Source organism: Lagenorhynchus albirostris, chromosome 21 (assembly GCF_949774975.1).
Source record: "Lagenorhynchus albirostris chromosome 21, mLagAlb1.1, whole genome shotgun sequence".
Lineage (NCBI taxonomy): Eukaryota > Metazoa > Chordata > Mammalia > Artiodactyla > Delphinidae > Lagenorhynchus > Lagenorhynchus albirostris.
This window is the reverse complement of record NC_083115.1, coordinates 18,056,253-18,079,438: the sequence shown is the minus strand read 5'-3', so window position 1 is coordinate 18,079,438 and position 23,186 is coordinate 18,056,253. Positions and strand designations below refer to the sequence as shown.

At 39.3% G+C, this 23,186-nt stretch overlaps 1 protein-coding gene across 1 annotated transcript in view; it reads left to right on the top strand.

The window, feature by feature from the left end:
* The window catches only part of MTUS1 (microtubule associated scaffold protein 1), a 160,007-nt gene that overhangs the window by 90,655 nt on the left and 46,166 nt on the right, over positions 1-23,186 (top strand). Inside the window, 2 exon segments of the mRNA XM_060136618.1 lie at positions 1,301-1,435; positions 3,749-3,787. Coding sequence (XP_059992601.1) covers positions 1,301-1,435; positions 3,749-3,787 — 174 coding nt within the window.

Below are 23,186 nucleotides of genomic sequence, written 5' to 3'. Positions count from 1 at the left end.
TAATGTGAAAATGCATTCTCATTTTGAATTCAGAGCGCAGGACACAGGCCCTGCTCTTTCTTTTCCCTCTGCCTTTCCCCTGTCCCATACAAATCTTAAGGATACAGTAGAAGAATTGGGTTATTTTTTTTTTAAATCCAATGAGAAGCCATAAATGTGAAAAGGAAATTCACAGTTTACAAAGAACCTGTATAAACATATATAGGTTTATATAGTCTACATAGTTGTCTTATGCAACTGAAAGATACTGAGTTTTTTGATGCCGAGGGCTTCAGTCATTATTGGACAAAAGAATAAACAAGAGTAAGCAAGACATCTACTGGAGGCTTTGTCTAAATGTTTCTCCGTGGTTTCAAATTTTCATTCTGGTAGAAAATCAACAAGTTACAAATTATCACTATTTTTTTAAAGCTGTGTTCTTTATTTCAAAGTGTCACTGTCTTTTGATATGCTAGGATTGTCTTTAGAGTCCCAGTGAAGAAAGAGAAGCAAAATCAGAGACTAGCAAAGTAGCAGATGCCCTTTCCAGGACCCGTTGACATATTATACCTAAAATATAGTATTTGCTCACCTTCACTCTGACCTTTTCCCAGGAAATAGTATAGGTCTGCTTCTTTGGGAGCCCCCTTTGCCTAGTTAACTGTCGTGAACTCAGAATTATACCACAGCCTAAGCACAATTGTCTAGTGCCTCAAACTTTCTCCAGAAGTCCTTCCTTCAATTCTTTTAGTGCCTGGAAACTCCCCCCCCCCCGCCACCCCAGAGATGATTTCTGTGTGAGTGAGAGAGGAAAGGTTTACGTGTAATATAAAAGATGGTTTTTATTATTTAGGTGGAATTCTCTTTTATATTTTAGCTTTAGGGCTTAGGTGCCTTTGTTCTAGGGCAGATGTTGGAGTTTCAGCTTCTTGCAGTGGCACAGAAGGATCAGAACCAGATCTCACCTTTGCAGCTACCAAGGAGCTTGTACATTATAGTCGTCCCTTGGTATCCACAGGGGATTGGTTCCAGGACCCCCAAGGATACCGAAATATCTCCCAACTTTTATCTGGGATGAAAGCTGCCCTGGAAAAGAGGCATAAACTTGGGCTGTGCCAAGATGTAAGGTCACCCTGGTTACCGTTCACCCTGCATCCCTGAGGCTAGGAACTACCTGTTATCTGTCTTTGTATTCCCAACATACAGTAACGCCTGTAGGTGCTTAGTGAGCACTTGTTGATTTAAAGAGGAAAGATAGGTCGTGGAAGACTCATACTGTGTTTATCTTTAAAATAAAATGTACTTTTCTGTTTTATTCCAGCTGGTAATAACGCTGTCATCAAATACGAGGAAAAACCTCCGAAACCAGCATTTCAAAATGGCTCCTCAGGATCCTTATATTTGAAGCCTTTGGTACCCCGAGCTCACGTGCACTTACTAAAAACGCCTCCAAAAGGTATGGACCTCACTGTGGAGAGAAGAGGAGGGCAAGGCTTTTTAAGTCCTTGGCTTACAGGAGGTTAAATTTTGGCATTTAGGTTCATGGTATATTGAATATTTATTTACAAAAAGTCTGGTGAATAAAGACATAATACATTTTTACACTGATGGAGCTGTTCTTGTTCTGAGAGTCTGTAGGTTCTATAGCTAAAACTTGATACATATAAATCAGCAGATAGAACAAAGGTATAAGGTGAAAATAAATGAAACTTCTAGAGTTAAATTATGCGAAGGTGGGGATCTAGAATAATGAGATAGAAATGCACGGTTTACTTCACACTTCTGGTCCAACCATGTCCCCCCGCGCCCCACCCCCATGTTCTTTATCTCTTCTTCTCTGTGTCGCTCACTTCATGACTGCTACAGCTATGAAGGTTAACTTTCAAGTTTACAACATATGTGGTATATACTTCATATGGAATGTTTTCGTGCAGCTTTATCACAGTGGAGCTGAAGCACATGAGCAGTTGTTGCTTAGTGAATTGAAAGATTGCTTAACTGAAAGAATAATTGTGAATGAGAAGCTTGAGCTGTAATATGTGATGCATATTTATATTAGAGGGTTTAAAATGCACAGAAATGTACAGCATCCTCCTTCATCCCGTCAACCATGAATAACTGTTGCCTTTCCTCCTTTTCTTTCCCTCTGCATATATAATAGCTTTGTTTTTGTTTCAAGAAAACTCAGGGCATAATATGTACATTCTCTTGTGTCTTGCTTTTTATTAATTTAACAGTATATCATGAGAGTGTCTTCATTTTAAATGGCCATGAAATAGTCTCCTGTTTTCCAATTCCCTGGTTCCTGGACATTTTCCGTCTTTCACTATGGCACGTGATACTGAGATGAACATCTCTGAATGTGAATACTATTCATTGCTTCAGGTTCTAGTTACTTCTGTGGGATATTCCTAAAAGAGGAACCACTGGGTTAAACTGTGTGAATCTTTGTGAAATTGTTATCATATTACTAAATAACTTTCCAGAAATGTGTTAATCTCTCAAAGCAGTGTGTGTCTGTTGCTCTGTGTCCTTCTCAATGTTTGTGTGTGTGTGTGTTACATTAGGTAAAGGATCACGTGGTAACTTGAGGTTAATTACCTAGTGAATGTTTATCAACACTTTCTTTTCTACTGAATTCAAGAGAGAATAGGCATAGATATTGGCAAAAAGATTCTCTGGGTACCAGCAGGTTCTCATCTTCCAGGGTTTTGAACAAATTTCTGATGCATCAAATTACCCCTCGGTGGGATGACATCAGTATATGAATCTATGGTTTGTATTGATGATGATAAAGCCCTGTCATCTACACATACACCAGTAACTGGAAAGAAATGTCGAACTTTGATACTCAGATAACTTTCAGAGAGTTAGAATGGCATGATTTCTCTGATACGTTTGCAGAACAGAGAACCTCAGTATTCTAAAATGTCCTGCCATTGAATTTGTAAGCTTTTGTATCACAGAGGTTTTACTTGACTGGGAATCAATGCTGTCCATTTATAACAGCCACATATTTTAAGAGATTGTCATCTCTGTAAAATTCCACAGAATGCGGCAGCTGTTTTAACTAAATAATCTGCAGGTGACTTGCCTAGAAATGACTGTCACATCAGGAAGACGCGCACGTAGTCGTCTAGTGACTTATCTTTGTAGCTCTGTACCTGTTACCACTCCTGGTTGAATTTATTTTTCAGCTTTATTGATGTATAATTGACAGTTAAAATTATATTTGATTTAATACACATATACATTGTGAAATAATTCCCCTGGTTGTATTTTATATTGTATCAGTTTGGAGGAAAAGCTTAAGTATGTTTTCCTCCATAGCTGAATAGCAAGAGAACTGGATTTAATACTTGGCAATTTTAGAAATCACACCCTAGTAGCTGTGTTTTGTAGTCTGGGCCTTTTTGCTCTATCAGCAGTGGAATAGCATCAAGTGTGTAATACATGTATAAATTTAGTACTGTTAAAATTTGAATTTCAGCAGTTCTTGAACTGAAAAAATATCGTAGTTTGTCCTAGCATGTTTAATTTTGACAATGAATAATATCACCCTTAAACTACTATTTTGATGTTATTTGAAATATTTTATCCTTAGATATTCTAAGTATAAACTCAATAAAGTTGATTAAATCTCAGTGGAATTTCCCATCAGGAACCTAAAATTTAGGTGTTAATGGATTGTTTTTGGAAAAAAACTTAGTTTTTAAATGGTTTAGTTTTTTATGATATTTTCTATAAAACATAAATATTTCCATTTTAGGTCCTTCAAGAAAAGGTCTATATACAGCTTTGAATGCGGGTAAGTGACACCTTAAATATGGATGGAGAAAAAGAGTTTTTTTGTAAAGTTATATTATCATTACAAGTATTCAAGTGTATTTGCAGTGATTTTTTCACTAATATGCTTATAAATATAATTTCAGGTTTGTGGCATAAACATAACTGCTTGTGACCTTGATCAGCATAGGGTTAAAACTTGGTGAGCACAATTGCCAAGCCATCTGATGCAGAAGGACGTTTTATTAATCACAGATAATTTGTTTTTTAAATAATGATATTTTTTCAGATGTGGAGCATATTTAATATTTAAAATGTGGAGATGTAGAGAATGTACTTTTTTTTTTTACAAGAAATAAGCTATTTTAAAATTGGATAGTCTTTAATTGCTAAATACTCTCAAGATCAGGTTTTAACACCTTTAATAGTTCAGCCATTTAACATTTTTCTTTTCTTTTTTATGCTTCTATTGAACAAAGTCACATCCATCTCTAAGACAGCCTGCAGCCTCACTCACTGAACCTTTGAACGTCAACTGGAAATCAAAAAGCTTTGTCTCTTGAGAAGCCATAGAAGATTCATTATAATATAGAAGTTTCTATCTTTTCTCTATAGCTGATTAGGTCCCCATCCACTACTTGAATTCTCTTCTTTAGTATGCAGTTATAGGACAGTTGTATGGCTTCTAAGTCCACCGAGGATTAGAACAGCAAATCAAAGGGGAGAAGGGTATTATTATAACACACTGACTACAGATTATCGTGCATCGTGACAGTGTTGGCTGCTAAGGATATAAAGGTTTGCCCAAAACGAGCAAGGACCTTGTCTCAGAAAGCTTACAGAAAAGTCAAAGGACTGCACAAAAAAATATAAAATCACAAGGAGGGTTACTTGTTCCAGTGAGAGGCCTGGTTAAAGGCTATGATCTAGTGAGGGAAGCCTGGGCAGGAAGTATAAATTTGTGACCCCCTGTATATAGATAGTAATTAAAGAAATTGGGGTGGGTAACCTTAAATATGGAATAATATCTTTGAGGCTCCCAAGACATGTTTGGTTTCCTTAGCTTAATAAGGCAGGGAAGTGTGACCTATTATACGCTCTTAAAGCTAGAGAGGGCCCAGCCATGCAGAGCGATTTAAATTCTAAAGGTTCGCAAGAGCCTGAGTTTGAACATATATGTTTACCAAACTAATTTTAAAAGCCAAAAGAACTATTCTGCACACTGAGATTTTCATTTTCTTTCATTTTAAATTTCCAGCGCATCCTAATATTTAGGAGAAAAGGATAGCTAGTATGCTATAAACGACTGTATGTTAGAAAATCAGGTAACCTTTATCTGAAAGCTAGATGATACGATAATTCTGTGTTTAACTGAGAAACTTCTAGAGTGTTTTCCAAAGCGGCTGCACCATTTTACATTTCCACCAGCAATGTATGAGGGGTCTAGTTTCTCCACATTCTTGTCAACACTTGCTTTTGTCTGCCTTTTTCATTATAGCCATTCTAATGGGTATGAAGTGGTATCTCATTGTGGTTTCAGTTTACATTTCTCTGATGGCTCATCAGATGTTGAGCAACTTTCAGAAGCTTATTGGCCATTTGTATACCTTCTTTGGGGCAACATTTATTCAAATCCTTTGCCTATTTTAAAATAATTTGTATTATTGTTGAATTATAGGAGTTCTTTATATATTCTGAATATTAGGCCCTTATCACATATGATTTGCAAATAATTTTCTCCCATTCTGTAGGCTGTCTTTTCACTTTTTGATAGTACCCTTTAAGGCATATTTTTAATTTTCATGAGATCCAGTTTATCTATTTTTTTCTTATGTTGTGTATCTATTTGGCATTATATCTAAGAAGCCATTGCTTAGATACAAGGTCATAAAGACTTATGCCTATGTTTTCTTCTAAGAGTTTTATACTTTTAGCTCTTACACTTGGGTCTTTGATCCATTTTTGAGTTAATTTTTGCATTTGTTGTGAAGTAGGGGATCCAATTTAATTCTTCTGCATGTAGCTTTCCTGCTGTCCCAGTACCATTTGTTGAAAACACTATTCTTTCTTCCATTGGAATGTCTTGTCACTTTTGTTAAAAACAGTTGGCTGTAAATGTGAGGCTATGGTTCTGGACTCTCTTTTCATGGATCTATGTGTCAATGCCACATTGTTTTGATTACTGTGGTGTAATAAGTTCTAAAATCAGGAAGTGTGAGTCCTCTAACTTGTTCTTCTTTTTCAAGATTGTTTTGGCTATTCTGAGTCCCTTGAATTTCCACATGAACTTTAGGGTCAACTTGTCAATTTCCATAGAAAAGTCAGCTAGGACTTTGATAGAAATCACATTGAATCTGTAGATGAATTTCTGGAGTATTGCCATCTTTACAATATGAAGTATTTTGATTCATGAGTATAGGATGGCTTCCTTTTTAGTTAGGTCTCCTTTAATTTCTTGTAACAATTTTTTTGTAGTTTTCAAAATACAAGTTTTGCAGTTTTGGGGGGAAGTATTTGTGTGTGACATTTCTGTGCTTTGGAAGCTGCCATTGATATTGGTCACAGTAAAGGGGCTGGTTAAATAAGTCTAATATGCCTGTTTTATGAAACTTGGAAAGGCAGTCTTAATTCATGTCTCAAGTCTATGATTATAGGAAATATTGTAAAGGATATTTGTTTTCACAGGCATAGTACAAATAGTCTCCAATATATATCTTCTTTCTACACACGGGAACACTATTAGCATTAGGTATTTTCCTTTGGCACATTGTGGGACTGACATGATATCTTGTTTCCAAAGCCTACCACTGACCCTCAACATATCAGTGACCCTTGATAGGTCAGGTTACCAGAATGGCAAGTTAGCAACTGACTGAGAAAAGAAATGAGCAGTATGAATCACGCAGTGGTTTTGCTGGGCAAAGCCTCTAACCATGGGGTAGAAATGGGGCATATGATGGAGTTTGAGAATGCCTCCCTTCAATTCACCCTGAGTGATCAGTGCTCTAATAATTGCAGTGGAAAACGATGTATTTTAAGGGGGTCAGCATAGTGATTTAATCTAGATTGCGGGGTATGAACATGTATTTTCCAAAAATCATAAACGTCTAGCTGATGGTTAGTTATCATCACTTAAGACTAACGTAGTGTTATGACGAGCCTGCCGAGGAAAAGTCACAGTGTGTTGCCCTTCGGAGGAACAGCTCGGATGCTGAGAAGTGGTGTCCAAGCAGCCAATGACTTTGTGGGTCACGTAACCTCTTAGTATTAGCTTTCTTTTCTGTGTAATTGCAATGATTGATCACTAAGGTTTCTCCCCGCTCTGATAGCCTATGACTGCAAAGCACCTTGGCTTTCTTTATATTCTGCTTGCAACAGTCATCCTTTAGATCGTACAGAAGACATTGCCTCCACATACAGACATGTTCCTCTGAGCATTAAATTTTATGGCTTTCAGATAGGTTTTTTTGGTTTGTTTAAGCAACAAACTGGTGGAGATTAAAGTGGACCAACTTCATATGTTTTCACTAGAGTGCAATAATCACTTTTTAGCGATGTGCTAAGTTCTAAAAAGTTTAACATGTAGAGGTTTAGAAATCACCCTTTAGTTTTTTTAAATTTGTGATTTTAAATAAAATTCAGATAACTTTATATCCTGTTGTCACTTAACGTAAGTAATCACTCTTTAATGACTATTACATTTAGCATATGCAGCAGCATTTAACTACTCTGTAATATTTGGGGTGCTTCTGTATTGCATTCACAAATGATTCTCTGACGAACATCTTTACAGTTATCGCCTTCAAAGTTTAGGGAAGTTTTTTTGTGATAGATTCTTAAAAGTAGTATAAACAAATCAAAACATATGCATATTTATAGCCACTTCAGTCAACCAAGTTGCCTTCCAGAAGCTTCATATCCATTTATACAATGACTGACAACATAAAAGAGTGCTGGCATCACCGTACTCTGGTCGACGTTGGGTATTATTATTTTTTTTTTAATTTGGCTAGTTTAATAGTTGAAAATTCTGTATCATTATTTTAGTTTTAACCTTTAATCAGTAATTTCAAAGACAGTTCCATTATCTCGTAAGACAATGAAGAGGAACAGAAAGAGAATGAACTTTTCAGGCATTGACTATTGGTTGAAATCTTGGGATTGCCGCATTCCACTTGTGTCCTGACCTTGGGCTAGTTGCTAAGCCTCTCCAAAGCCTCAAATTTCTCATTTGGAAACGTGAGAATATTTTGGGAAAAAATCCCAGTATAGAAGTAACTTTGACGTCACAGAGTTATATAAAAAACTCTCAGATGATAGCTGCCTCTGCTACTAGGGACAGTGACGAGGATAATCCTTTTCATTGTTCTTATGGTTCTAGTGGCTGTACTTTTAGAGCTCTATTCCAGGAGGTTGAATTATTTTAAATCCTTCAAGCAGGAAAAACCGGTGAAAGTCAAGAACCATCCTCATGGGGTCTAGCTGTTGTAATTTATTTAAAGATTATGGTGCTGTAAGAGTCTAGCCAACATTGGCTCTAAATAAAACTTGGTTTACTGTTTATAAGGAAGATGCCACACATACCACTACTGTTATTGCCATGGTTCTACCACACATGAAAGCTCTTAGGAATACCAGAGCACCAGAGTTGTACTTATCCTGCCCCTTGGTTCTTTTACACAAGATCATCAGTCTCAGGTGCCGTGGTGTCTGCCCTGGAAAGTAGGAACTGCACTGCGCCTTCCATCCCCACCACTAAATCCAGCACAGGAGGATAGGGTTGCTTTCTGTACCCCCTCTTCCAAGTGTTGGGAGATGGTTGAGAGTTGCACACCTGCTCTGAAGAGGTAATACCGGTGTGACCAGCGCTTTCTCCGGTGAGAGCAGGGATGAGGCTGTCTTTCTTTCTTTTTTTTTTTTTTTTTTCTTTTTTTGCTGTACGCGGGCCTCTCACTGCTGCTGCCTCTCCCGCTGCGGAGCACAGGCTCCGGACGCGCAGGCTCAGCGGCCATGGCTCACGGGCCCAGCCGCTCCGCGGCACGTGGGATCCTCCCGGACCGGGGCTCAAACCCGCGTCCCCTGCATCGGCAGGCGGACTCTTAACCACTGCGCCACCAGGGAAGCCCGAGGCTGTCTTTCTGTATTGGTTTATGATTATAACTCTCCTCTCACACTTAAAGAGCAAATGCTATTTTGGCATGTGTTAAATTTAGTGTTCAAATCAGGGAAAAGTATGGATTGTTCAGTAAATCTTGTTGGAACAAGGACTATCATTTTATCAGGAGCTAGAGCCCTACTTCATATACTACATGCAAATATATTCCAGACTGAAGTTTTGTTTGTTTGTTTGTTTTTTGTTTTTTGCGGTACGCAGGCCTCTCACTGTTGTGGCCTCTCCCGTTGTGAAGCACAGGCTCTGGACGCGCAGGCTCAGCGGCCATGGCTCACTGGCCCAGCCGCTCCGCGGCATGTGGGATCTTCCCGGACCGGGGCACGAACCCGTGTCCCCTGCATTGGCAGGCGGACTCCCAACCACTGCGCCACCAGGGAAGCCCCAGACTGAAGTTTTAAACAAAAATTAGAATGATAAGAGCACTGAGAGTATACACTTGTATAGAAAAGGCCTTTCCACGAATGTCACAATGAAAGAATGGGTAACTAGTTATGACAACAAAAGTTTTAGACCTCCTGTTTGTCAAAAACATTCTAAGCATGGTGATAAATGTTAATTAACTATAACTAGACTTGTTGTGATCATTTCACAATATAGACAAATACAGGCATACGTCAGAGATACTGTGGATTCAGTTCCAGACCACCACAGTAAAGCGAGTCACATGAATTTTTGGCTTCCCAGTACATATAAAAGTTATGTTTACACTATAATGTAGTCTGTTAACTGTGCAATAGTAGCATTATGTCTAAAAAAGGTACATATCTTAATTTAAAAATACAAAACAAAAAACAATTACAGTAGTAACAGCAAAGATCACCAGTCACCATAACAAATATAATAATAATGAAAACGTTTGAAATATTGCAAGAATTACCAAAATGTGACATAGACACATGAAGTGAGCAAATGCTGTTGGAAAAATGGTGACATAGACTTGCTCAACACAAGGTTGCCACAACCTTCAATTTGTAAAAATACAGTATCTATGAAGCGCAATAAAATGAGGTTATGCTTGTATCGAATCCAAAAAAGACAAATACTGTGGAATCTAAAAGATAGAATGAATGAATATAACAAAACAGAAACAGACTCACAGATAACAAACTAGTGGTTACCAGTGGGGAGAGGACAGGGAAGAGGGACAATATCGTAGAAGGGGAGTAAGAGGTACAAACTCTTAGGTATAAAATAAGATACAAGGATGTAATTAACGTACAGCACAGGGAGTATAGCCAATATTTTATAATAATTTAAAATGGAGTTTATAAAATATGAAATCATATTTTGTACACTTGAAACTAACATAACATTGCAAATCAACTATACTTCATTAAAAGGGAAAAGAAAAAAATTAGACACAAAAAAGAAATATGAGGGACTAAGAAACATGAAAAAAGTTTGCGAACATCAATTAAAATGATGTGCTGTCAGTTCTTGTCTATTTTTAAGAGTAATACCCACTATTGGTGAATGTGAGGACCAGGTGCCTTGTACATGCCACTGGAGGGGTATAAATTACTACAGCCTTTCTGGACAGAGACACTTTGGTGACATATAACAAAAACCTTCTACCCTGGAATTCCATTTTTCAGAATTGATTCTAGGAAAATAGTTGATTGACTTATTTATTGCTTTTCAGAAATGTTTAGAAGGGGGAAAATTGGAAACAGTATGAATGGTTTAAACAACAGGTGGTGTTTATGTTCACCGACATTTTAATGAATTAAATGTCGCAAATGCTATTTTGGCATGTGTTAAATTTAGTGTTCAAATCAGGGAAAAGTATGGATTGTTCAGTAAATCTTGTTGGAACAAGGACTATCATTTTATCACCGACATTTTAATGAATTAAATGTTAATTAAATGAATTAAATTTAATGAATTAAATTAAATGTTAAATTAAATAACATTAAAATAACAACATAGAGGATTATTTAATGCCATGGAAAGATAAATGTGAAATTGTTAAGTTTAAGGAAACTGGTTACAGAGCACTGTGATGTACAGATCATTTAACTTTTTTAAAATAATCTTTTAAGTTTGTTTTTATTTTTGGCTGTGTTGGGTCCTCGTTGCTATGTGTGGGCTTTCTCTAGTTGCGGCGAGCAGGGGCTACTCTTCGTTGCGCTGTGCGGGCTTCTCATTGTGGTGGCTTCTCGTTGTGGAGCACGGGCTCTAGGCACGTGGGTTTCCGTAGTTGTGGCACACGGGCTCAGTAGTTGTGGCTTGCGGGCTCTAGAGCACAGGCTCAGTAGTTGTGGCGCACGGGCTTAGTTGCTCTGTGACATGTGGGATCTTCCAGGCCAGGGGTCGAACCCGTGTCCCCTGCATTGGCAGGCGGATTCTTAACCACTGTGCCACCAAGGAAGCCCCTAATTTAACTTTTATTTTTTAAAAAATTATACATTGAACATGTTTTTTCCCTTAGTTTTTAAAAACAAACATTGTACATGGATAAAACATTACTGCTCTTATTTTGGGAGACCAAAGAAATAAAAGGCAGTGCCACTGATCTTGAAAAACTTATAATCTTAAGGGTGGGTGGAGGTTGACATTTTTTCTAATTGCTTTATGTGAATTTTTGGACAGTCATTCACGATATAGCTTAGACATTCTTTTCCCTACTAAGGAAGAGGACATTATGGAAATATTGGTCTCTCTTTTTTTTTTTTTTTTTTTTTGTGGTACGCGGGCCTCTCACTGTTGTGGCCTCACCCGTTACGGAGCACAGGCTCCGGACGCGCAGGCTCAGCGGCCATGGCTCACGGCATGTGGGATCTTCCCGGACCGGGGCACGAACCCATGTCCCCTGCATCGGCAGGCGGACTCTCAACCACTGCGCCACCAGGGAAGCCCTGGGTACTTCTATATTTAGTATAACTAAAGAAACCACTGTGTGCACACAAGTGGTAACAGCTGATCAAATAAGTAATCAAGGAAACGTTTTGAGCCAGTTTTAAAATCTGTGCTTCCCCAAGCCCCTAAAGTATATATATTATAAAAGTAATTGGAACTATACAATAATTTCTTTTGCGATTATTTAAAAGAGTGCATACATATAAAGTGTTTAGGAGTGTGCTTGGTATGTAGTATATTGTATGAGTTGGCTGTTAAGGCCCCTTTTGTTTTGGTGCACTTGTACTCAACTGCCACCAGGGGGCAGACTGTGTTTGGGAAAGAATGGAAACCCAGCTTGAGCTGTTCTTAGTCATTCATCTCAAACATCTTTTTCTGTGTGTGTGTGTGTGTGTGTGTGTGTGTGTGTGTGTGTGTGTGTGTGTGTGTGTGTGTGTGTGTGTACACTTTGCTGTACAAACAAGAACTACTCCTCTGACTTTTGACTTTTCCTTCTGACTGGCACTGCTTCTCTTTATTCTTGTAGTTCCTTGCTGTGCTGGTTTTTTTTTTTTTTTTCTTTGTTTTTTGCCTTTGAAGGAAGAGTTCCCCAGAGGATGGGAGACACTGCAGGCCACAGCCACACAGGGCCACGTAGGGTCACTCACAGGGAGAAGCAGGGAGCCTTGCTGTGCTGTTTACAAAGATCGTTAGCAACATTACTGTTAACTCTGTGTGGTGTAGCTTAGGGTAGTTCAAGTAGACTTTCTAATGAGTATGAAAAATTGGTGGCATGTTGCTAATTTCTTCTTTTGGGTAGTCTAGGCTAAAGGATTTCCCCGTTAACCAGGATACGTTAGAGTTTACTGTTACTTAACTAACAAAACTAAACAAACAAAAAAACTTAACTAAACAAAACAGAAAACATCCTATGGGGGTGGTGTCCTATCTTTAATAATATCAGTGTTCAGTCTTCTGTTTATAATTTTAATGCTGTTTTTTGTTTGTTTGTTTGTTTGTTTTTGCGGTACGCGGGCCTCTCACTGTTGTGGCCTCTCCCGTTGCGGAGCACAGGCTCCGGACGCGCAGGCTCAGCGGCCATGGCTCACGGGCCCAGCCGCTCCGCGGCATGTGGGATCTTCCCGGAGCGGGGCACGAACCCGTGTCCCCTGCATCAGCAGGCGGACTCTCAACCACTGTGCCACCAGGGAAGCCCTTTAATGCTGATTTGTATCTTAGTTTTTTAAAAACTTTTTATGGGGGTGTAGTTGTTTTACAGTGTTGTGTTTATCTTAGTTTTTTACAAGCTTTTTTTCTTTTCTTGGTGCGGGCTGGGAGGAGAGGTGCTTTATGGCAAATTAATTTGCGGAATCCAGGAAAAAGGTTGCGGTTTAATAATAACAAATTGTGATAGAGTGAAAAAGCACCACCTAAATGTAGCTTTTCTAGACTTCAATTCCTTGATTATTTGTGCTTGCATGGCCGTGGGTGCAATGTTTACAAGACGCCTTGTCTGTGCAGGAACAGGTTGTAATTTTCCCGCACCTAACCCCCGGCAGGTTGTTGGGTTGGTCTCTCGACAACCTCTGAAGTGGCAGGCTGTGGGGCGAGTGAAAAGGGAGAAGGAATTACTCAAAATTTCCTTTCCTGCCTGTCTCCTTCCCTCTTCACACCCTAAATGCTCTACAGAATTTCTTGAAGAGTAACTCCTTCCTGCACATTCTCATAGCACTTAATAGTCATTTATGGTTAACAGTTAACTACATTTATTTCTGTTACTGAGTCTTGGAAATCTTGGAAACACACATCGATCATTTTTCACACATTGTTTTCTTGTGCTTTTTAAAATTAAAAGAGTTGGACTCTTCCTGGTTTAATAATATTAGCTTTACTTAAGTGAGCATTTTGCAGGTGCAGTTTTCTTATGTCCATGCCTTTATCTTTTCAACCTCTTTTGGTTTTTTTGCCACCATATTTTAATGTGCTTTAACAAAGGACTCTATTCAAACATTTACCAGATCTCAGTTCTTACTGATAAACAATAATCACACCTTCCTGATGTTCCTAGTCTCAAAACATCACTATCTTGAGAGGTCACCTGATTTTGTATAATTAGTCAAGCAATAATTGGAGTCCTTAGAATACTCACTAATTTTTATTCCTCTGCAACTATTGTTACCTCTGGTAGAGAAATTGCATTAACCCTTTATTGCTGACTCTTAGTGAAGTCCTCAGGATATGAGTGTTAGAGTTGAATTTTAACCTTTTATCAACCCGTCATTAGTATATTATAGTAAAAACATTTTTTTGAAGTATAATTGACCTACAACACTATGTTAGTTCCAGGTGTTACAGTAGGAATTTAATTTAAAATTGTAATTGAGAACATTTCTTGCTTGAAGCCATTAAAATTTTTTTGTCCAGGGTCTCAGGTTTATATATAGGTTTACATGTAAAATATCTGAAAAAAATGCCCAGTGCTACTGGGCATATTCACACTAGTAGTGTGAATATAATTACAATTAAAAACATCAGAACACAGATTACTTTAATGAAGTCTTAATTTTTTATAATTACTAAATAAATATTAGGCACTCCTCGAAGTAGTTATTTCCCCTTAAGGATCCTCCAACTCATTACAGAACCTGTGACATTATTGGTTGTTATATAAAGTGCCTAAGACCACCCACTTTCTCCTCCCCTTCACCATCTCTGATGAAAACCATAATAAGCCCATAAGCATGTTTGGTGTGATGTCATTCAGAGGCTGCTGACTGCTGGGTCTGCTAGGAGGAGATTTTATTCAGAGGAAGAGCGTTGTTTTGGCAACATCTGGGAGTAGAGACGGAAGCCAGAAGCACTTGGATAGCTCTGGGGTTTTTCTTTTGTGCATGTACGGTGCAGTGACGTCTGGCATGTAGGCATGTTTCCTCTCGCTGTATTTCTTGGCCTCGAAGAAGGGTGCTGAGTTTAAAAAGACAGTATGTGAGAATCCACGGAGCTGGTTCTTCTGTGAAGTCTTTCCACCTGCTCTGAAGACATGTTGTTGTCTCCCAAGTTCTCCCTGTCCACCATTCACGTTCGACTCACTGCCAAAGGATTGCTTCGAAATCTTCGACTCCCTTCAGGGTTTAGGAAAAGTACTGTCATTTTCCACACAGGTTTGTCTTGCGCAGATCTCTCTTTACCGTTACACGGGGGGCGTCTTGATTAACTTGCAGGTGTTTATCAGAAATTTTCTAAGGGGATAGATAACTGGCGAAAGAAAGCTCTAATGAGAGAACGAGGCATAATTTGTAAAAATAAGCGGTTTTCTCTTATGTTTCAGCACATGTGTATGGTATTTTTACTGTCTGCAAGCTGATGTGTGCTCGGTTTGTTTGTTGAAAGCAGAACTGTTGCCTGGGTGCGCCCAGCTCTTTGCTCTGACACCAGCCAAATCTGGAAAAATCAACACCTGTTCAATTACATTTTATTTCACATGATTTTGGAAATAGGACACAGGTAAATTAAGACAAACAGTTCTCTTTCCTTTAAAGAAGGAGATGAAATGAGAGGGTTTCTGGAGGTTTTCATTACGTAGTTCCTCATTGAGATTGGACTAGGCTGGTTTGGTATGCTAAAAGATTTCCACGTTCTAAACATTTCTGAAATAAAACATCGTAATGGCTGTGGAGAGGTAGGAAATGAACCACAAATTAAGTTTTCCAAGCTTCATGGTGGAAACGTTTGCAATCACAAAAGACTGCCTCTGATCTTTAATGCTTGTATCTGCTTTTTACTTTCTGTGCCTGAGATGGAAATAAATGTAGGGTATATTTTAGGCACGTGTAAACCTGTGTGTCCACTTTTAGAGGATTCAATTGCCTACTGTGGCTACCTCTTGTTTAGATATAATTGCAACTGTGGGAAATTAAGTTGATTTTATGCTATAAAAACTGGAGTGCTATTATATTGAATTCGGGCTGGTTAGTGGTATCTGGGCTAGAATCATGAGTATGTAAATAGATGATTTGTTGTTTCCTGTGAACGCCAGCCCTTCTGGGTCTTGTTTTCTGTCTCTGTCCCCAGTGATTTTTTTCAGCTGACTGCTTTCAGTTTTCCCAGGGGCATCTCCCTGCTCTGTGGGATGACTCTTCCTCATGTTTCATAACTCGCCTTGACCTGTCACTGGAGTCTGCCAGCCTTTCCCTCTCGATCTGAGCTGACAACTGAAGGTAAATGGATAAGTCAGGAGGGAAACAGTGGCTCTGTCTCTCCCAGCCTAAATGCCACTGTCACTTTTTCAACCTTAAAGAATAAAAAGGTGAAAAATAAAAATAAAAGGGTGCCCTATATTTGCAATAATTTGTGTAATCTAAAATAGCTCCAAATGGCTTTTAACTTTTTTTGACTTTAAAAATTATATTTCTGTGTTTTAATCAAAACCAGTAACACATTCAGTTAGATTTTATATTCATATATTTGTTTTCCATTAACGAGAATTTTAAAAATCTTGCAAGACACATAAGTTTTGTTTAAATGGAATAATGGAGAAGCCTCTGGTGGTTCTTGACCCACGGCACTTTAAAATATTCATACAAAGTTATCCAGCATTTAGTCATGGCTTTTAATTGTAACTTAAGAAAAAAAATCAATCCACACTCCAAGTTCAAAAGAGAATCAAACAGTACAGAAGGTTGTACAATTCCAAGTGAGCCTCTTTCTTACCCAGGCCCTGCACCCTTCCACAGATGAAGCACCCTTCCACTCTCATGGGTGCTTGTTTGTCCTTCCGGTAATTTTCTAGTCATATATAAGCCTATGCAGGTTCTTTTAAATCCCTTTTTGTTTTACAGAAATGGAAGCTTACCATATATACTCTTCTATAGCTTACTTTTAAACATTAATATATCTTCGATTTTCAGGTTAACACACTTATCTACCACATTCTTTTTAGTAGTCTTACAACATCCCGTTGTTGGATGAGCCATGGGTTATTTAACCAGTCTTCCATTAGTGAACGTTTTAGGTTGTTTGTACCATTTTTGTGGAGCAGATAGCTTTCCAAGGCAACTTAAGCAAAAGGCACAAGGCTTTTATTACCAGAGTTTGACTAACTAATAGTGATATTTTGGGTACTCTTTATTTTTTTAATTTACATAAAAATATTTTGAAACGTTCATTTGATTGCAGTTGTAATTTTTAGGGCTAGAGTGTACTTAGTGGTGCTCTAGTTTACCTGATTTTACACCAGGAAGTCGGAGGCCCAGAGAAGTGAATTAACTTGCCCAAGGGCACACAGTCAGTGGCAGGGATGGGACTAAAACCTGGGGCCTCTGTTAAGAATTTTTGGGTTTTTTAGATTTTTCCAGCTGTGAATTTTGCTGTAATTCTGTTAGATCTAGTGAATAGCAGTGATGGAAAAAAAAGTTTTGTGTGTGGGACGCATTTTAAAATTATGTGAAGAATATAATTCTACTTACCCCAGTAAGAATCTTTTGTGAGTTTATCCATATTACATAACTTGAGGGTCTGAGAAATCTTCCAATAAAATATATTGAAGTTATCGCATTTCTTCTTATCCACATGGGCTGTGAGCAGTAGCTTGTGTTTGTATTCTTTTTTTTGGTTTTTATTTTATTTTATTTTATTTTTGCGGTATGCGGGCGCCTCACTGTTGTGGCCTCTCCCGTTGCGGAGCACAGGCTCCGGACGTGCAGGCTCAGCGGCCATGGCTCACGGGCCCAACCGCTCCGCGGCATGTGGGATCTTCCCGGACCGGGGCACGAACCCGCGTCCCCTGCATCGGCAGGCGGACTCTCAACCACTGCGCCACCAGGGGCGCCCTTGTGTTTGTATTCTTAATAAAAGAAGTGGTGTTGGTGGCTGCAGTGGCAGTGGAGTTGGCCTGGATACCAAGAGCCCGGGGCTGTGTAGCCTTGGTTCTGCTAGTAACCAAGTCATTGACCTTGATCACATAACCAAACAAGGCTACAAAATGAAGGAATCAGATGAAATGATTTCCAAGGTCTCTTCAACCTCAAATTCTGTGAATTTTCTGGCTACAGATTAAAAAACCCTGGATGTGTTACTGAAAATTCTTCTTATCTAAACTAATTCTCTCCTTATTTCCCAAACTCAGCGAATACTCCTGATTTTTTCTCTTCACGACACCACTGTTTGCCCCCTGTTCTGTCCTCACACCTCAGTACCCTTTGAATTATTGTTCTTCCTCATTTACCCACAATTAATTGGTTGCAAGAATCTAAGACTCTATCCTTTGAAATCACTGTTGTTTTTACCCTCTGCCTGCTGTCGTTCAGGCTTTATTTTTAGATTGAAGAATTTGAAAATGCTCTTCTTAGAGGTAGAAAATGGTCAAATGTTGACAGTTGCATATCACCCAATCTAATACTTTGAGACTTTTTGAAGGATTTTATATTTTTGGTCTTTGCCACCAACCAGTCTTTCCCTTGCTTCCAAACTGACTTTCACATTGCAGGATTAAGTCATTCGTCTCATAAACAAATATGTATTAGACATGTACTGTGTGGCAGGTGCAGTGCTAGGTGCTGACAATGTAGCCAGGACTGAGCCACACGTGGCCTCCTGCCTTCACACAGCCCACAATTTTTAAACTTTGGCCGTACCACATGGCTGGTGGGGTCTTAGTTCCCCAACCAGGTACTGAACCTGGGCCACAACAATGATAGTGCCTACTCGTAGCCCAAGACCACCAGGGAACTCCCCTACGCAGCCCACAGTTTACCAGGGAGACAGGCAGAGAACATGAGGCCGTCGCGGTAGGGCATGGACTAGGTGCTCAGGCAGCGCCCAGCAGGTGAGGCTGACTCTATCCAGGTCCTCCAGGAGCGCCATTTAAGCTGGGACCCCAGGATAGGAGGAAGTAGCCAAGAAACAAAAAGTGTTCCAGGCAGAGAAAACAGCATGTGAAAGCCTGGAGGTGAGGGAGACTTTGGCTCCTTTAAGGAAACGAAAGAATTTTAATATGTCCGAGCATAGAATGTGGAGAGGCACCATCAATAGGATGGTGGTTATGTGGAGCCAGACAGAACGGGCCCTTTGACCGGCCCTCGCACAGGACACTGTGCGCTGTAGTATATTGACAAAGTGTTGTCCCGTCCAGGATGTGATTTCCTCTGTAAATAGGGGCAAGGAAAGAGAGTGGATTTGTCAGGGTTTCGGGTAACGTAGCAGGATGTCAGGCGTGAACGACGATCTCAGCATCAGAAGAGTGCTACATCTTCTAAGAAGTCCAGAAGTGATCTCACTGACTTACCAGAGCTTTCAGTTCAGAATTCTGCCTCATATTCTGAAACCTATTAGTTTCAATTTTATGAGTCAGTGGAGGGAAAAGAATCTTCCACGTAGAACTATTCCTTGCCTCCAGGTTTATTGGAATTCAGGTTTTCTATGAAGCTGGAGATGAGATACTTGTATTAATTATTATGAAAAGTGCCATTTTGAGCCTCAGAGTTAATATTCTCGTTGATTCAAGTGAAGGCAATTCCCTGCACTAAGAGAATTCTTTTTGCTGAGCTAGTAAGATTAAAAGCAATTACTCTAGCAAAGGAGAGGGGTGTATGCACATATATTTTGAGGAAAGGCAGGAGAAGTATTATTAATAGAACAAAATATTTTCATTTACTTGAAGCTGCGCTGAAGAGAACCATTTTGCCTAGATATTTGGTAAGAGTGAGGCAGAATGCAAATAAGTTTGTTTAATTAGAATGAAAGTCATCAAGTTACGTGCTTGGGTTTGGTATTCATTTTTCAGACTGTCAAGTAGAACTGCTTTTAGCTGCAGTTTAAGATACTTTAACTAAGGAGGAGCTTGTCTCTCTTAGAAAGCAGCAGCTCTGATGTTCAGAGGCTCAGTCATGTCAGGATCGACACCTGTGCTGTTTTCTTGGCCTTTTCCTCATGACTTGCCTCATGATGTCACAATGCCTGCTGCAGGCAGGAAAAACAAGACCCAGGGAAGGGGTGGTGCTTACATCTCATTGGCTAAATCTCAGTCACATGGCTGTTTCTACCTTCAAGGGAAGCTGGGAAATTGAGTGTTCGACTTCCCCAATCGCTGTAGTACATGCAGGTATAAGAGGGATGAGAGCCCTATTACAGAGACTGCCACAGAGAAGGCAAAACGGTTATTTCTCAAAAGCTAATACTGGCAGCTTATAAATAAGGGAAGTATATCAGTTAACAAGTTGAATCTTGCAACAGACCTCATTGTTTCTTCTCTTTTATGATATGAATGTTTTTTGGTAATGATTACCTATTTTGTAAATGTGTCAATTAAACACTTTCAAGTCATTTTGTTGTTTGGACGTAGAGGTTAATATTTGATTTTGATCTCGAATTAATTTTTAGTTACAAAATAATGCTTATACTGAGAAAGAATGTTCTCAACCTTATGTGATTTTTTTTTTTTTTTTTTTTTTTTTTGTGGTACGCGGGCCTCTCACTGTTGTGGCCTCTCCCGTTGCGGAGCATAGGCTCCGGACGCGCAGACTCAGCGGCCATGGCTCACGGGCCCAGCCTCTCCGCGGCACGCGGGATCCTCCCAGACCGGGGCACGAACCCGTGTCCCCTGCACCGGCAGGCGGACTCTCAACCACTGCGCCACCAGGGGAGCCCTTATGTGATTTTTATATATTTAAAATGTGTTAACAAAAGATAAATATTAGCAGTGCATTTATGGTGGGGATCCTAGTCATGCATTAAGGTGATGCTAAATAAACCTTAATTTCTCTTGTGTTTCTCACATTGCAAAATATAAAAGCCAGTGAAAGCATTTTAGAAAGGTTTCATAAAAAACTATATATATTAGAATTTTTTTGTAAAAAGTTTTAAAATATTCACTCATTTGTAGAATGCAAAAGACATCAAAAGGACCAAATTCAAGAACACCAGATGAGAGATGTGGCCTTCCACCACCCGTTTGTTATCTCACTGTGAATCCACATTCTTCTTTTTAGCTTCCTTGAAAGCAGTCTTGAAAGTTTCTCTGGCCTCTTGCCACATTGATAAACGTTCACTAAGAACTGGTGTTGTGAACGGCATTATGCTAAAAATGATGATTCTGAGCTCATGTAGCTATGGCAGTCTTACAGCTTCAGCTTTGCTATGTCATTAAAACGTGCCCTTTGGGGCTTCCCTGGTGGCGCAGTGGTTGAGAGTACGCCTGCCGATGCAGGGGACGCGGGTTCGTGCCCTGGTCCGGGAAGATCCCACATGCCGCGGAGCGGCTGGGCCCGTGAGCCATGGCCGCTGAGCCTGTGCATCTGGAGCCTGTGCTCCGCAACGGGAGAGGCCACAACAGTGAGAGGCCCACGTACAGCAAAAAAAAAAAAAAGTGCCCTGTCATAGTTATAGCAGTCTATTTAAGAGAACAGTTATGTGTTAAATGAATTTTCACTCATAATGGATAATATTTTTGATAAGTCTTTAAAAGTTAGGTGTTGAAAGAGAAAGTTAGTATACCTTAATCTCACAAGTTTCAGATAGCTAGTCTTACTGTGCTAAATTGTGTTTTAATGTAGTGTCTATTTTGACACAAACATGGTAAATAAACCATACATTATAGCCTGGAGTTGGATTCAGGATGGGAAGTATAGCAGTGTTTTTCATGAGGAGAAAATGGAGGAATAAGGCAAGTAAAACATATATAGTAAATGCTTATTTAATTAGAACCACTGAAATATTTGGGTTAACTGAGTTTTGGATAGTAGAGAATCACCCTATACATGAAATAGTATAGATTACGATACTTTTTATTAGCTCTAAAGCATGTTTTAGAGCTAAAAGAAGTATTTTATTAATAGCATATGCATATTACTGTTATCTTAGGGAAAAAGATGACAGATGTGGTTTTAAATGTATATAAAATTGAACATCACTTTTCTGTATTTGGCTTAGGTGATACAATAATACTTTGGATTATTTTAGTACGTGAGGGTCCTTTATAAAAGGCATCAATTATATAGCTCTGGGGAAAATTAAGACTCATAGAGCCTTCTTTGGGGTGAGAGACTAGGCTTTTTCCTGTTGTTCCCTGGTGGCCTGAGTTTTAGGCATCTCTCACTCCAATTGCTTTTCCTTAACTGGTTAATGTTTTGAGAATGACATTCTCTTTTTATTTATTGTTTGTGTTATGGAAATTCCTAATGTTGAATGTTTTAATTGGCTATTCTCATTTTTGTTTCTACTGTCTATTAAGGATAGTCTATTGTCTTAAATTTGCAATAAGGACAGTTTTGACCCGCTTTGGTGCATTTTGGGGACTCCCCGCTCCCCCAGGTCTTTTGTCTCCACATGCCTTGTTTCAGCCATGCTGCTCTGCTTGACAAAGAGCATGTGATTGCACATGGCTGCGATGGTGAGGGACACCACCTGTGGCCCACAGGGCCTGGCCTGGCTGGCACAATGGTGACATCCCCTGAGCTGGCTAGCTCATGGTGGAAAAGTCCAGAAGAAACAGCTTTTAAAATTCTAAAATGGTACACGTGCTTGAAGTAGATACTGCAAGAAGGGCCTTGTAGACTTTTTGTTTTTGTTTTGGAATTGGTTCCTAGGGGTGACAGAATGTTATTCTTGGTACTGTGTTCTTCCACGTGGTAAATTAAAAGGGACGTCTTGGTGTATGTCATCATCACTGAAATCAAAAACACTGCTTGGATTTGTGATGCCAGGCATCTTTTTAGGTACCTATTAAATTGGTTAACTCAAAACGATCGTTAAGACAAAAACAAAAATATGTAAGTCCACATGAAGGCCAGCATTTAATATTTTAGGTAACTTGCTTAATAACAAAGGGGAAAAAGCCAGTTCCAGGGCTGCTGTCTTGTGAAACAGCACCTCAGTCACATCAGTGAACTTGGTGGGCATGTGTGTATATATATATATTTTTTTTTTTAATTTTTTGGCTGCATTGGGTCTTCGTTGCTGTACACGGGCTTTCTCTAGTTGCGGCAAGCGGGAGCTACTCTTCGTTGAAGTGCGCAGGCTTCTCATTGCGATGGCTTGTCTTGTTGCGGAGCATGGGCTCTAGGCACATGGGCTTCAGTAGTTGTGGCTCGTGGGCTCAGTAGTTGTGGCTCGTGGGCTCTAGAGCGCAGGCTCAGTAGTTGTGACGCACAGGCTTAGTTGCTCTGAAGCATGTGGGATCTTCCCGGACCAGGTATCGAACCCGTGTCCCCTGCATTGGCAGGTGGATTCTTAACCACTGTGCCACTGGGGAAGCCCCAGTGGGTATATATCTTATCCCTTTCCTTATGCTCTGAGAAAAGACTTATCCAATTTGTTCATATACAGTGTGAACAAGTATAACAAAAGCTACTTTTTCCTATTTTAAGTTGAAGTAAAAATTCAGATTTTTTTCTCTACTAAAATAATGAAAGTTTTG